Genomic DNA, 16,343 nt, shown 5'->3' with positions numbered 1-16,343 from the left:
AATGCCACATCAAAACTCATGTTAACACAAAATTCCAAACCTTTGATGGCCTGAGATCTGAGAGCATTAACTAAGCTAGGAAAATTCTCTGGAGTGACAGGTTGAGCATCTTTCTTTGACTTTCACTGGTGCACTGTGTAAGTAGAAAGRCAGGCAGGTTTGACCACATTCAYCCTGATCACATGCCACCATCACAGGCCTGAGAGACATTTGGGTGACAGCTGRAAATGCAATCCATTGAACAATCATGTGCCTGTGGCACTTCTATGCTCCTCATTCCAAATACAGTGCCAGTGTCCCAAAGTCAATCCCACATGTACTATATAGACAGATTTCCTTCCTGTTTAATGAGACCCTTCCCTTCTTAAGAAGCATTATAAAATACCTGGTGGATTTGAAAACAAACCCATATACTGCTGATAAATTGAGCAAAGAGCCTTGGAAGAACAACCAGATAAACTCCAACAAAGTACAGGAGATATTGACATGTTTTTATCCTAAACCTAATCTTTCTTTTCATCCCGAATAAAAAAAAAATCCAAACCCAAACAAAATCCAAATGGAAAGCATGACACAAAAGTACTTGGCTGCCATATTCTAAAAATGTATGTTAGGAAAAGGACTTCTGCCCATGATTTCACACAGTACTCGTGACACTTGATCTGGTGTTCATCAACAGAAGACTTTGTGTCCGGACAACCCTCTCAGTGTAACAGTGCCTTAACTAGTGCTATTTCAAGGACAAGTCATGATGGYATGAACATCTATTCTGGAGAAGGTTCTTCTCGCCCAAGGTGGTATTTGCTRAGTTGATTTTTGCATCACAGGCTCCAGTTTAACTGGAAAGTGCTCAAGATGTGCCTTCCCACATTAGTTAGCACAAGAGGAACTTACAGTGATSTCTGTCACCTGCCATATTCTCAGGGTCCAACGTGCTAACCTGGAGCTCCAGCTTTCAAGGACTAATGCCTTGAAAACTATGCCAGCAACAGAGGAATTCTGGAAACACTGATTATAGAAAAGTGGGAATAAAAAAAGCATCTTTCAGAAGATGACCCTTRTCTCACCAACAGAGTGTCTGAGTACCTGAGGAAAGAAGCCAGAGAGGGCATGTGTAGAGACCCGTCACTGATACTGCAAAGGTAAGCAGAGGTGGAAGGAAAAAAGGGATGCATGTTTTAGAAACAAAGAAACCTGCTTGTTTTAGAGAAGCTATTCTTTACTGAATGCTCCCAAGGAGTTAGCAGGCAGTCTTCCTCCTATCCTGAAAATCCAACAAACCTATCAAAAACCCCCGTTCTGAATGAAAGTTTTGGGCTTCCTTTGTGGGCAAACCCAAGAGAAATGTGTTTGCCTCCTTGGAAAAGACACTCTTCCAAAGAGTTAGAGAAGGGAAAAAGGCCAGAAAGGTGACAGTGTGGCAGGGATTTGAACTAAATTTAGGATGGCTATCCAGAAAATGGATGAAGYATATTTAGGAGGATGTGCAGCAGACAGGAGGACACAGGCATTAGGRTATGCTTAAGAGCAGTTCTATCAGAGCAGCCTTGGAGCCTGTGGGCTAAAAGAGAAAAAATCTTCTCCTCCTAACAAGGTCTTTGGAGAACAGTGGCTTTAGAGAGCAACGACCAATCCCTCTGGAAAAATCCTGTTGTGAATCTGTCTTCTGGTGCCATGCCATAGTGAGAAACGTCATGGCACTGTTTCAGGAACACAGTGATGCCTGCATGGCCATCAGCAGAGAGAAGGACACTGGTGCAGAGAGGCACATGGTCACAGAAAAGCCAGTGTCAAGATGCCAGCACCCACTGTTGGCTTTTCATGGAGTTCTGCATAAAGGGGCATCTGAAATGACAGAGGACTGGAGTCCTGGAGAAAAGGCAAGACATTCCTCAGGCTCAGCTCTCAAGAGGCTGAGCTTACCCCCAAGCTCMTAGCTTGATAGTCAGAAAAGCTTACGTTGTCTCAAAAAAAATAACTCATCCTTTTGCTAAGTCTGGTAAGGAGTCAGAAATGTCAAAAATTATGAGGGTGATGCAGGGAAAAACGGGGACAAATTACTTGCAGGTATTTTTATACTTGCCATTGTAAGGGTCCAGGACTAAACAAGTGTCATTTTCTCTTTTTGAATAATAYGTAGCTTACCTTTTCAAATCCATGCTTTGCTTTACTCATCTGGTGAACAGACTCAGCTTCAGTCCTAAAGATAAGTAAGTAAAAACTGACTTTACAAGAAGTCAAAAAAAAGAAGSAATCTTGTAAACTGTTACTCCAAGTAATTCACTAGAAACCAGGACTTTAGTATCTCTACTCAGTAAGGTATATCACTTTAATCTGTATTTGTACTCATGTTTCAGTCTTCCTTAAAAAATGAAAATATGCAATCATTCTGCTTTTCTGCTAAGACAAACAARCAGTTAAAGAGAGAAAGTTGGGATGAGCAGGTAGCTGAGAAAGTTTGTGAATCCTACAAGGTACAGGGGCAGCTAGCAAAGAACCACAGAAAGGTCTTGTAAGACTTGGTCATGGAGCATTAAAATGGCAGAGGAAACTGTATGGGGAAGTATGAAGGGATGCATGTGGAGAAAAACAATCCCAGCTTTCCTTGAGGTGATCAGTATCACTGGGAAGGTCACTTGGAGATTCTGATTTCTCAACACTCAGTTGCACCCCAAGAAAACCCCAATTCCCCAAGAGAATTAAGGAGCAAAAGAGCTTGTCCAGAAAGAAGACAAAAGACTGGTCTTACTACAGCAGACACATTCCTGGGGCAGGGAAGATATTCAGCCTGAATGATCTCTTCAGTCTAACAGTGTAACTAAAAAAAATGACAGAAGGCTTGAAGCAAGTGCTCACCAATTTGATTTTGAACTCAAGCATACACTTAAGAATTACAAATTGCTCTATCATAACTGCTGCAGCAAGATACAGGACCTAGAGAGAACTGCCAGACTGGATCATAGCCTTTTTTGACCTTGTATTTTATTAATCTACAACTTGTGTCTTGGCCAAAAGAAATCAAAAGGCATTCTGAATCTTGGGCTCATCCTCCCTCATTTCCAACAGTTGTACCATGACTAGAAATAGGCCAGCGGGATGGGGGTGGGATTAAAGGACTACATTTATGTATGTATGAGCAGGAAAAGAACTGCCTTCAGACTTTGTTAATATCTGTGCATCAAACACATTTSGGAATCGGGCAGGATGTAAGGCAAAAGGTTGCCTTATTGAGTTGGATTGGATATGGTCTGTACCTGGAGAGGAAAGGTACACATAAATACTTCCAACCACTGACACATCTAGAACTGTTTGCCACATACTGAGAAAAAAACACACACCCTATAAAGAGAGAAGCCTGCCAGCCTGTGACTAACACTGGGTCTCAGAGAGATACTCAAGAATTTAGCCCAAGGGTAGCCATAAGGCAGCCCTGTACCCTCATGCTGAAGSTGCCCAGCAACACCCTGAGCTGAACTAGGCAGAGTTCTGCCAAATCACTGCCCCCAAGCAGTGATCTSTCCCCTCTGCTCAAGGCTGCTGAGGCCCCGCTGTGTGCCCTGWCTGGACTGGACGCCCAGTACATGACTGGGACTCACTGGGGTGAGCCCAGAAAAGGACCATGATGCAAACATGATGATGGGATYGGGGAACTTTTTCTAAGTGGAGAGACTTTGAGTGATGCGGCTGTTCAGCCTGGAGAAGACTTGGGTGGGATCTTATCAACATACACCTGATGGGAGGGAATGAAGAACAGGGAGCCAGGCTTTTCTGAACCTTCTTGTCTTATGTCAGGACAAGAGGCCAAGGGCACAAACTGCAAAACATGAAATTAAATTCAAACACAAGGAAAAGCTTTTTGACTAGAGCTGTGGTCATSCACTGCAACTCCACAGTTGTGACTGTTCCACCCTCAGAGTCYACTCAAGACCTAAGGGAACTTGCTTTGGGTGACCCTGCTTGAGTAGGATGGATTGAATTTGATGATATCAAAGGACCTGTCCAACCTCAACCATTCTGTGAAATCCAGAGATAGGTCTGCTTAAGAATCTCCAAGAGAAGTTTAGCTACCAAAGAAACAAACTGTGAAGTAGTKTGAGAATACTCATGTGTACACACAAGTCCAATTTCATAAGACCTTTCAAGAACTTGGAAAAGAGCAAGTTCCAATGAATTTTGTGATCAGACTCAAGCCAAGAGGGCAACATTCGTCAGCTGGCTCAACAGAGCAGGCTGGGAGGCAGGTGGTAAACTGGTTCCAGTTCTTCCCTTGCTGTCCCAGGCTCAGGTGTGTRAGCCAGAGCACTGTTCTGTCTGGCTGCTGAACTGTCACTTCACTGTGACTGAAAAGGTCATGTGAACACAGAGGAGTTAAACAGGACAGAGCTCTGGTCAATGTTTTAGGAACTTGGATAGTACAGGACCCCTTTTTTCCCAGTATGAGCAGTGATGCTTAGATTATGTAACCTATGGAAGAGAAAGAAGAAAAATGGGACAAAGGATTGCACAGAAATGAAACATGAGGAAGGTACAAACAACATTAAAAATACTAATACATGTCCTGAGAGGCTCTTTTGGAGGCAACTGACCTGTCCATACATGATTGTGGGCATGAAGTCTCAGCTCTGACTTCCATTCTCCTCCTCTTCACTGCTTGTTCCACTGCCATACTTTCTGACATTCCATTTCTCCTCCTGACCTTCAGTACATGGCAAATTTTATATTGATAACAATTTATTTTGACTTTTCTATTTTAGAATTAGGTTCATAGTTAATATACATTCATATTCTGCAAAAAWTGTTCCTGCTCATACACTGAAAACCAAAAAAGGGATTTAGGACTAAAATAAGCACTGGGAGGTCAGCCAGAGAATTATGCTCAACTGTTTTAAACTAAATATTTTTTTTATAGGACATTCTATAGGCTCCATTTTCAGAGGACTGCCAAGGAATGTAAGTAGCAGGAATGCAGACACAGAAAAGTTCTTTGGGGGAATTTGGATTTGAATTATTCTTCATTAATTCACTCCATCTTCAGACACCTACCCATATTGAAAATAAACCTACCCTGAGCTCTCATTACACAAAAACTTCCAAATAAGCTTAACTTTGCTGTTTATGATATATACAGTACCTAGGGAATTACTTAATTACTAGCAGTATCAACTTCACAGACTCTTCCAGTGAAGAAACCACTGGACAGCTCACTCAGTCAGGCTTGCAGGACATCCACAGAACGGAAGACAGCAGGCTCTCAGGTCCTGATAGAGGACTGCATTCCAAGCCCACTGGAACTGCCAGGAGAACTTCTCTCCCCTTGGATGGTTTTAGGTGAGAATTCAGTGCCACTTTACACTGACTGACTAAAACTCCTAGACGTAGGAGAACTAAATAGCAGCATAGTAGTAGCACTGCCAAAATACCTACATTCTGCTCCTCAAGAATACTTAGAATATAAATTAAACATCAAAACCAAATGCACAACTTACAAGCTCATCACTGCTCTTGTTTACTTCTTTACCTGTAACAGAGATATAAAACTTGGTAAATATTTACACTGGACTTTCTTTAACCAACTCAAAAGTACATTTTTGCACTGCACTTCATCTTCCATGAACAAGAGAAACTTGTAAGAGTCTGCACCTGCATATGATATGCTGAAACAGAAAACTGTCAAATACAACTCTTTCTGAACAATAATTCCTGAACACCAGATATCGATGRGATGGGACAATTGCTTGTCTTGATAAGATCAAAGATGTCTTCAGAAGAGAAAGGCCTGACTAACAGTTAGCATCTCACTATGCTTTGGGCACCAGATGGCAGATACAAGGAAACCTGGAATACAGCCTCTAGAGAATACTGGCCAGCTATAGGACATATGGGATTCACACATATGTCCCTGAAGAAAAATCCCCACCAAGAGAAATTTGAGGCATCAAGTCTGAAAGTCTAAGTGCCTTACACGGTCTATAATTTTAGATTAGCAATGCTGTACAACTGTCTGGAGAGGGCAATTAAATACTGGAGCAGGTGCATAGGGAAGTGAGTGTACTCCCTGTGGTTAGAAGTTTTTACATCCAAACATGGTATGTTTGACAGGGAATGCAAATGGGCAAGACTAAGAAATTACTAGYTGGCCATTTTATAAAGATCACATTATCTGCTAAGSAGTCATAAAAAAACCCAGCAACTTTTTTCAGAGCCTGATAATCAAAATAGCAAATAKTAAGAATATTCAGTTTTCACAGCAGGGGAGTATAAATGTAGAATCCCACACAGAGTCCCACAGAGGCCTTAGCTGTGGCCTGAGGCTGTTCAGAGAATTCAYAGAAAACCTGGAAAATGAGACACTATTGAGGTGAAAAAGTTTACTAATTACAAAAAAGGTGTAWATTTGGTGATTGATTTCTACCCTGCCCCATGATTTCTACCATGCATTTTTTTTAATCCATTCTTTCTYTAGCAAAATACCAAACAAAGAGTGTGATRTTCAATGTCAACAAATGTAGGCAAGATCACAGAAGAAAACCATGTGTTTCATATACATGTACGTACTGGCTCCAGCCCAATGACTGACATTAAAATGGCTCCATGGCTGGGAGCCATTGGGCACTGCTTCACAAAAATACCAACTGAATTGTCAGCAGTGGTTGGAAAGACAAAGGGAAAATCAGGGAATTTTAGAAAATAAATATGAGACAATAAAGAACACTCTGTTACGCTCTATTTCAAACTCATGGTACAGTCATGCCACATGCAGTTTTGTTCTCTCTGATTCAAAGATACAGTAGGTGAAGGAGAAGAGAAAAGCAAGACATAGATCACAGATATTTCCAGAAATTACCCAAACATAACCAGTGACTTACCACAAGGTATGTTTTGCTGAAAGGAGTTCAATTCTAGATACAATGTGCAAATGTAGGGATAAGGCACAAGATGGACATTCTCATGTTTGAATTTCATCTTTGATATTCGCTCCCATTTACTCAAATCTGAGAAGAATKGTAAGACTTAATAACACAGTGCTAACATTTCAAAGGAGTATGAGTCCTACCTGWCAATGTCTTCTAAAGCTTCAAAAGTCACAGCACACTGCACATGTGCACAAGGGAGCAAATACAACCTGTYACTATGAACTTGTGAAACTGTACCAGTAATACATACAGGAAGCACTTATCCAGATGACACTGCCCCATCAGTCACCTGTATTAAGTGTTCTGTTCCCTTAACTCAGTTTGCCTTCAGTCCTGACACCCTCCTGCAAAAAAAATGCCAGGCTYTTCCAAACCTGTGAATAAAAAGCCCATCAGCAGTTTCCCTAAGTAAAAAGGAATTATTTTAAAATTTTAATTAAAAATTGGAAAAGATTGGGATTCATAGAAGCATCATTTAATTTACTTCACAGTTCAAAATGGGGGAAAAAAGATAATTGACATGACAACCATCACAGTCACAGCCATTCCTTCATGTGGGTGCAGCTCTTACAACCAGGAGCTCATGCTTGGAAGAGCAAATGGTCCTGAACATAAGTCTCCTTACACAGCTCTGATCTCAGGGAGAAACGGGTGAAATGAATAATGTAAGTCCACATTTGCTTGTGGAAACTAACATGCCAGGGACAGAAGATGATGAAACAWTGATACAATCAGTTCCTTTAAGGAATGAAATYGCCTGATTTTGGCTTGAAGGACTCATAGCTAGTGATTAATAAAGAGTCCCTATACAGAGAGAAACCTGACACACTAACTGCAAGACAAYTCCCCATGCCAGGCCTCTGAGCTCACAGTTCTCTGCCAGGCCAAGTGCTGGCTGAGCATCTGGATGGACTTACAAGTTCTAGAAATACAAGTCTGTGAATCAAACACTCCTCAACACACAGGCAAAACTGGCTGTGCTTTAGAGAAGCAAACCAGTAAACTGGTTGGCTTGGGTGTCTCCTGTGTAATGATCCTCTTGGCTACTTTCTCYTCTTGACAGTAACAGGAATAAGCTGCTTTTGTATGAACCTGCTTTGGACAGAGAAGGAGGATGGCCTCATTTTTTCCTGCTATTAGGAGGAATTATGCAGTCTTCCAAGACGGAAGGGAATGTTCATTATTCTTGGGAACTCAGAATCACAGGAGGTGATGTTAGATCTGATCCAAAAGTTAACACATCTTTAGGACTGGAAAACCCTATCATTTAACTGAGTTACTTTTCTCTTGAACGAAGAGCCTCAGAAGAGTAACTTCTTCTTAACACATTACACTACAGTAACTACAACAGAAATATAACAGTTACAATTTCTTAAACCAAATTATTGTTGATTTAAATTATTAATCTGCAGAATATGTAGTAGACACAGCTAAATTCTGTCCAATTGCATAAGGCAGAAAAAAAAATGAAGGCCAGTCTTGACACATTCTTATGAAAAAACASCTAGAAAGTGGAGGAGCCTGTAGTACAGCTAGCTAGAATAATCCAATCTCAAATGTCTCAGCACTTACACAAACATCAAAAGTAYAACCCCAGGAAACTACACTCCTCAAAACCTGTGCATGCCCATATTCAAGTAYCAGCTTCTATACAAATATGCTATGCAACTGCTCAGAGCTTTTACAGCCTGCTGGGGACCAGCAGGCCAGATTGACAGCAGCTCAATGACTCTGCAAACTTTAGGGAAGATGGGAAAGATCTGCTAACTAATCCCACAGGAGTGAGGGGGATGAGCACAGTAAGGTGAATACTGTGTGGATGACATTTGCTTTTTTGTTTCTAGGCTTCAAAGAGGTACACTGAAGAGGGGACCAGGATAACTGGATGACACTCCTGCAGGCTTTGTGTGTTCAAAAGCCTCTCTAGACTTCCAATTATCYGAGCTCAGCTACTGCTCCTTGCAAAGCTCACTCTGAGAGGTGCTTTTTGCTTCTCTCAGCCATCTCTGTGGAGACATGAGCAGAGACTCACACTTGTTGCCACCCTCCATCCCCAAAGGCTCATGGTGGTTTAACCCTGAGGGACCTTGTAAGAACAGCACTGTGAGCTTCCCTACCCACGGGCCAACATTGCTGAGCCTGTAAGGAGGGTTTTACATTCTATGAACTTTTGGGAACAATGGACTGGCTGTGCTTGCAAGCCCATGAGGTGGGTTTCCTGGCACTTTATATACACCTTCATTTGCTCTGGYTACACCTAACTTGGAATGCAGGGGCATTTGGATGAAAACACAGCAGAACACTCTTGTCACATCCAGTTCTCTGGTGAAGGCAACATCTGAGGAGGTGGTCAGAATACCTTCAGCCAATGTCAAACTGCAAAGATCAAAGTAGTCTTAATCCAGCTAAAGATCTGCACACTCCAACATATAAATGTTGAATTAGGCAATGCCCAACTTTGTCATTGAATCTTTCCTGAGTARGAAAGAAAGGATACATGGAAAGACAGTGAAGTGGTCTGTAGAAAATGGATGTAAATCATCAAGATTTCCAAGGATTACTCGAATCACTTCCTGGAGAGAATAAAAAATAAACAAAGGAAAAATATTAAAAGCAAAGTCACAATTCCACTGTCAAGTACAGTTTCAAGGCTTGGGAAAAAATTAACATTACTTTACAGTTTGCATAAATCATGGAAGACCAAGTTCCAGATATTCCACTTTCCCTCATCTCCTTTTTCTCCCCGCTCCCCCCCAACATTTTYGAGTGCACTGCACTGACAGGCTCATAGAAATTTAAGTGAAAGAGTATCTTAATCTTGAATTAACATAAGAGAATTACTGTGGAAAGTGGAGGTGTGCTTTTAAATTTAAAAAATGGTTTTTTTTTTTTCCCAGCAAAATACACATAGCATTTACCTGTGCCAAAAATAAACATATTCCTCTTTCTCTGACCCAAATCAGTTACAAGGGAACTGCAGTTAAGCCCCAACAMACTCCTGCTCTACAAACACAAAACTTTTCCTAGTAATACCTTCTAGTATTTTCAAAAGTGAAAAAAAATTCCAATTCTTCACAGCATTTTAAAATCAGCACATTTTCTTCAGTAATGTTTTAATGCTATTATTGTATTCTGAAGATTTTTAAAAATTAGATAATAGGAAGGAGTATTTTTAAGCAGGCAGCGTATTTGTCTCAATTTCTCARTAATGACAGGGCTTTCTTCTGTCTCAGGAAGAAGATGACAACAACAGAACTCATCAATTGCGACCATCAGTTTGTGCTCGGACACAAAGCAACAGCATCATTAAAATAACACCACTTGGTTTCACCAGTTCCACAGCTGCAAGAAAAGCACATGCAATTTAGCATTAGATCAGCCTCCATCAAGCCAGCTCACCAGYATTGCTACMGCTCCTGAAAAAACAAGCTAGTTTAACAGRTAGTCAAGCCTGACAACTTGACAGTGCCTGTTGAGGAAAACTTTTCATTTTTGTCTTCTTTTTTCACCCTCAGACTCTCYAGGGAAGTTCCCCATTACTCACACTTGAAATGCCACATTTGACAAAATGTTCTCAGTCCCATAAAAAGCGTAAGATTTGTTCAGCTTAACACCCATCTATATGGACCTGCCTCAGCTCCTACCTCTGACTCCTTGGCAGCACTTTCAGTGAGACTGAGATTGGGAGAGCTGTGAAACAAAGAGAGAGTTGGAACCATCCTAGTMAAAATGCAACGAAGCTACATTTAGAGCTACATAAAGTTTAAACAGCAACAAAACATCACTCTCACTAAACAGGAAAAAAATACTTAGCAGGCAAACAAATTCCAAATATATTACTCTTAAAAATATCCCTTATYCACAAGGACTGTTCCTTGTGAACTTTCTATCCACTTGTTTTCTTGTGTGACTGTTTGTGTGTGGATGAGAGATCAAATCTCTTCAATCMATCCTCAGTACCCTCAAGATGTTATTTTGACACAATGCCCTCAAAATAGTCCCCMTGTCTTCCTGTATTATGGTGACATTCTGCTTAAGGGACTTAATCCCCTCCTGTGCAAACCTGCAGAGGGATGGCCCTTCACAGCACTGGAGCTAGGCCCTGTGATGCTGGGTGTTGTGTACTGCCTACTTCAAACTGCTCCCAAACTACAGCTTCTGCAAGCTATCTTCTCAGAAGTTGTTTGCTGCCAGGTACCAGCCAATAATCAAATGCACAAGGAGAGAGAAGGTCTTAAAGAAAATCTGAACCTATTAAAAATAAACAAATTACATAAAGGTCACTTGGAAATAAGTAAATAAAGTGGAGCACAAGGAGTCCTGGCAACCAAATATTCTCTGGTCTGTGGTCTGGCAGGCAGCCACAATCACATCTTCCCCATTCAGGGGCTAGAAAACAGACACAAGAACTCACCTTAYCCTTCAAAAAGGCTCTCTTCTGGCTCTATAAGGAACGACTTGATGAAAGGAATTATTCAGCACCAAAGCAGAACATATACCACCCACCCAAGGATTATGCTAKGGTTATGAATCATCAGGGAAACAAAAGCATCCTTCTGGAAAGGGTACTGCCATGGTGCCAAGGAAATGAGGGTAGAAAGAATGGAAGAAGGCAAGGCACTATCCAGGCACTAATGACAAGGATGTCAGACCTGCTATCTGACTGCAGGGGATTCACTGGTTGAGTTGGGATCAGGGCATGAGAGGGATGGGAAGAGGAGGGCATGATTTTCTTTTAAGCCTGTAGTGTTGTGAAGCAAAAATGGAGTAATTCTCAAACTTTTAAAGGGAAGAACCTTTACTGTTACCTGGTTTTCTCTAGGGATTTAGGAGAAGACCTTCAGTGAAGATGGCCTTACTCTATCAAAAGCCTGCTGAAAGGTAGGTTATCAGGTCTATCATCAGCTGGGATCAGCTTTTGCAACTTTCAATGTTCTTTGGGAAACCTGTCCTCAGATTGGTTACCATCTTATTTTGGGCAAAAAAGGAGTTTCACTTCCCAGATCTACAGGTGAYAGATGGTACTCCTTTGGGCTCAAGGCTATGTATGCACTTAGGACTTACACCCCTCCTCTCTCTTGTGAATTGGGAGTGAATCCAGATGCTTTGAACAAGTATCCCCTATTCACCACAACCATGACATGAAGGGGGAGAGTTTCAGGAGGTTTCCCTGTAAAAGGAGTTGCTTTTGCCATGTTTGATCATGCTGATATGAATACCAACTTGAGCTCACTGCCAATCCCACAAGTTAYCATGAAACACAAAATATGCTGTGAAAGTCCCAYGTCCTCTTCCCTCAAGTAYAGCAATGAACTGCAAGAACTGATGTTGCAATGCCCACAAACCATGGGGCACATGGACAATGACAGAATCCCAGTTTCAAACCAATGCACAGCTCTCTTGGAGATCTGGAGATTCCATCAGGAGATCAAACACCCACAGGCTGTCCAGTGATGCACCCACACGCTGGCAGTGCCTTCCAAAGGAAGTTTTGCTGGCACAAAGAGTTTAGTCACAGACAAGAGCAACACTTCAAGGAACTTCTGAACACTGCAACWGCACAAGACGGACAACACACACTCCTCTCCAAAATCAACACCAAAAATAAAASAAGAAAGGTTAATCCTCCTGGATCTGACACTATTCCAGCAAAATGTTAATGAGAAAAAGAAACAACTGTATTTCAATTCGTCCTAAAATAAAGTCATGCAGCAGAATTCCAAAGAGCCAGCATACTTCACAAAGAAAAAAGAAGACAAGTGTGTCATGACATCAAATGTAGCTTCAAGCCCYGAGCCTTCTTAACTGGTATGATATTCATAGAACCTTCTTGTCCACTCTTGTGCASCAACARCRGCCAGCAACARAGGGAACCAAGGCGCTGGTGACATCTGTGCAACTGTGACTGCAAAAGGACATTCACTTGCACTCACAAAACCACTCTATAGGCTTGAGTCCYTGGCTTTGGCATTTTAGTCCTGATGGAACCTCACCAACTTGAAAAGAGGGGTTTTGGGGTGGCACAACACTCTTCTGTTTCTCTAATGCAGGGATAATTGATAGCCCAAAAGGATCCTTTCCAAGTTTGCTACCATCTGAAAAGAAACTTAACCTCAACAGTTTAAAAGACTTTTCAAAAGTCTTTGAAGGCAWCCACTTTGATCTTCTGCTCATCACAGCCTTGAAGGGCGTGCACAAGGAGCCGAGCCAGATATGCTGAGTCACAGCCTTGGGCATTTTTATTAATATTTAAGAATACTATCATTAGTGATGGTTTATCAGATGCTGAGACAGCARCAAACCACAAACCTACAGAGTACGTTTGAGTACTACAGCCTCCTTCAGCAGGATACCGTCTATAAGCACCTGGTTTGAGGCACTGTACTTACACCTGAGCAGCTTGTCTCCTCCAGGATTCTCAGTACCCTCTCAAACTAAAAGCTCCAGAGYTCCTTGTATGAGCTGATCATGGTAATGCGCACTCACAAAAGCATTTGCCCATCATCTCTGTGTATGACCAGCAGAWATGAGCTAATTGCTCCATAGCAACACTCTTTGGGAAAATCTTTTTTTTTTCACTGCTAGCAGAACATTCTCTTTTCTTGCTCTACATCTTCATCATCTGAGCAGACTACTCAGTGCTTTAGTTACTTTGCTAGCTACTAACTAGAAGCTCCTACTTGAGGCTTAYCACAACTGCTACCTCTSACAGTTGCCCTGYTCATTGGCTCCCACATCTCCAAAGGCTGTTTGCTTTTCTCTTCCTTACATGAAAGCACTGTCCTTTCTCTCTCATTTCTCAGTCTTGCCCCGACAGTGCYTTCTAGAAACTGAGAGAGGCAGTTAYACRTGAAGGCCTGCTCAGCCCCTMTGCCTGCATGCTGTTGTTTCAAAACAGGGCAGGCTTGTTGCAAAATCATCTGAAATAGYAGTACCAAAAAAAGGAAAGGGAACCTTAGGAAAAAAGTCACAAGATCATAACAAACATCTTTTGCCAGMAGCCAGTGAGAGCGCTTCAAAACACTCTTCCCACACACCAACTGTGGTAGTTCCAGACTACTGGAACTGCCAGCACTACTTTGCACTGCCAGCAAAAGGCACATTGGTAACATCAAGGAGTAAGTACATAGCAYATAGAGCTGGTTTTGACTGCGATARAAGTCARATTTCTCCATAGCAGCTTGCATGWGTCCATGTTTTGGATTTGTACTGAAAACAGTGTTGGTAACACATAGATGCTTTAGTTACTGCTTAGCAGTACTTACCCAGCACCAAGGGCTTTTCTGCTCCTCACACAATCCCACCAAGTGAGCAGGCTGGGAGTGCACATTAAGTTGGGAGGGAACAAGGATGGGATGGTTAACTACAGCTGACCCAAGGGATATTCCAGACCCTAGGATGTCATGTTCAGGAATAAAACACAAGGAAGAACAATGCAGGGGGACCATCATGGCAAATGTCTTCCCAAGGAAGCATTATGCATGACAAAGCCCTGCTTTTCTAAAGATTAAACACCAGCCTGCCCACGGAAAGCAGTGAATGAACTCAACTCACTATCCCTCTTTGCTTACATGTGTCTTTTCCTTTACTTATGGAATTGACTTTATCTTAATACACAGGTTTTACTTTTACACTTTTACCCTTCCAGTTCTCTCCCTCATTCCACTGCAGTGAGCAAGCTGTGTGAAGCACAGTTGCTATATAGCATTACACCATTACAAAGGTTCTAAAGCTTCTCAGTTAAAGACTTTACAGAATTTCAAAATACTGTCTGCAAAAAGTGACTCTTTTCCACCAAAGCATAAAATTCACACAAGATAGAGAAACCAGAGACTTTGCTGATATAGGGGACCAAGGAGTTAATAGTAACTGCTTAAGTTAGCTAACTCTGCTGGAACTCAATATACATCGTACTGCTTAGGGAAACACAAGTTCAATAAAGATGTCATTAATCATATTGGTAAGATATTGTAAGAAGGAAGCATGCAGAACTGAGTGCTATTCTTTGGACCCTCAAACCAGTAAAAGCCAGTCCAGAAGTTTGGACTGATATCAAGGAGCCAGAAAGCATGTGCAAGAACCAAAGGTCAGGTCCCGCCCTGAGGTAGACTACTCAGGTACTTCATCACCTGAAGACCACTGCCAAGGGACAAGATACATGCATAAACACATGCAGACTTATTAGCATAGGAAGCAGGGACAGGTGATGAATATGTATAGGCGTATTGTGAAACCCAATGCATATGTATCCAATAACTTCATATAAACCAAAGAGTTGTACTGTAAAGGCATAAGTGTCTTTAGAGAGTGACCTCTTGCTACCTAGCACTGCAAATAAACACTCCCCTACAATTTTGCTTAGTTGTGTGGTCTTTACCGTGCCTCATTTGCTACAGCTTTAATTACTCATCATGTGAAAGTGCAGCAGCAAATTTTAGATGAGCACTTTCTTGGTCAGTGAAAAATAAGCAGAGCATGAGGAGCCCTCAAGATCTGAATTTAAGGTCTTGTATTAACTCATTGCCACATGCAGTCAACAAACTGCAGGCTGGCTTCTCGGCTTGAACACACATACCTGACGAAGTTGCCATACCGGATTTTAAACTTGTACACATGCCTGCCAGCATGAAGAAATCTTGTTTCAGGCAATGGATAGGTGAATGGTTTCAACGGCATCTCCCTGTGTCCCTGAATGYCAGACTAGGAAAGCAGGAGAGTCAAAGATTAATTCCCAAAACCTCTCACCACACCTCATTCYGTCATATGAAAAGATTATACACTGTTCTTCCAGGGGACATCTGCAGAAATAAATCTACCAGTCAGCAAACGGCTGATCTGAGTGTCTGTTCCAACAGCGTCGTGTTTTGGAGCAGGATCTGAGAACAGACCTGGAGCCGACAGCCACCTCGTCTTCAGCTGCGCTGCCATGGAACTGTCCCTGCCGAAGTCCCTGGAGCTTTACTGGCCTCGTGCCCCGGAGTGGCAAACCGCCCGGCCTTCCCCGCAGAGTCCTGTGGGGCCTGCGACCGGCACCAGCTGCGAGGGGAACCCAGCTGCCGCGGATCGCCGCAGCCCCACGAGGCTGGCCCGCAAGAACTCGTTTCTCCCCACCCTCATCACACGTCCCCGGTGCCATCCGGCCGCCGCCGCAGCTACCAGCGGTGAGCGGTGCCCGGCTGCCCCCGGGGTGGGGCGGAGAGCCCAGGCCCGCCAGGGAGAGGCCGGCCCCGCTGCGGATGCCGGCCAAGCGTCTGGCCTRCCAGGCGCGACATGCCGCCACCTTCCCAAGGCCGGGGCAACCTAAAAGGCCTCCGGACACTTCCAGCACCTACCGGACACCCGCCGCTCCGCGTCCACCGGCCCCGTCGCGCCCACCAAGCCCTTCCCTCAGGCGGGGCCGGGCTGGGGCTGCGGACTGACCCGTGTCGA

General features: G+C 42.8%; 1 protein-coding gene across 1 annotated transcript; it reads right to left on the bottom strand.

Annotated features, from left to right (window-relative positions):
- Window positions 1–6: 6 nt before the first annotated feature.
- Window positions 7–15,607, bottom strand: MAJIN (membrane anchored junction protein). Its single transcript, XM_057387885.1, has 7 exons — window positions 15,490–15,607; window positions 10,559–10,604; window positions 9,412–9,487; window positions 6,867–6,992; window positions 5,487–5,518; window positions 4,587–4,696; window positions 7–2,200 (listed from the first exon to the last, which is right to left on the bottom strand). The coding sequence occupies exons 1-7, from the start codon at window positions 15,588–15,590 to the stop codon at window positions 2,113–2,115; spliced, it is 579 nt and encodes a 192-aa protein (XP_057243868.1). The 5' UTR covers window positions 15,591–15,607; the 3' UTR covers window positions 7–2,112.
- Window positions 15,608–16,343: the final 736 nt, after the last annotated feature.

This window comes from Malurus melanocephalus, unplaced genomic scaffold (assembly GCF_030028575.1).
Source record: "Malurus melanocephalus ecotype Western Australia unplaced genomic scaffold, MMel_1.1 scaffold_1416, whole genome shotgun sequence".
Lineage (NCBI taxonomy): Eukaryota > Metazoa > Chordata > Aves > Passeriformes > Maluridae > Malurus > Malurus melanocephalus.
Note: the sequence above shows the minus strand (reverse complement) of the source record. Positions and strands in the feature narration are given on the sequence as shown.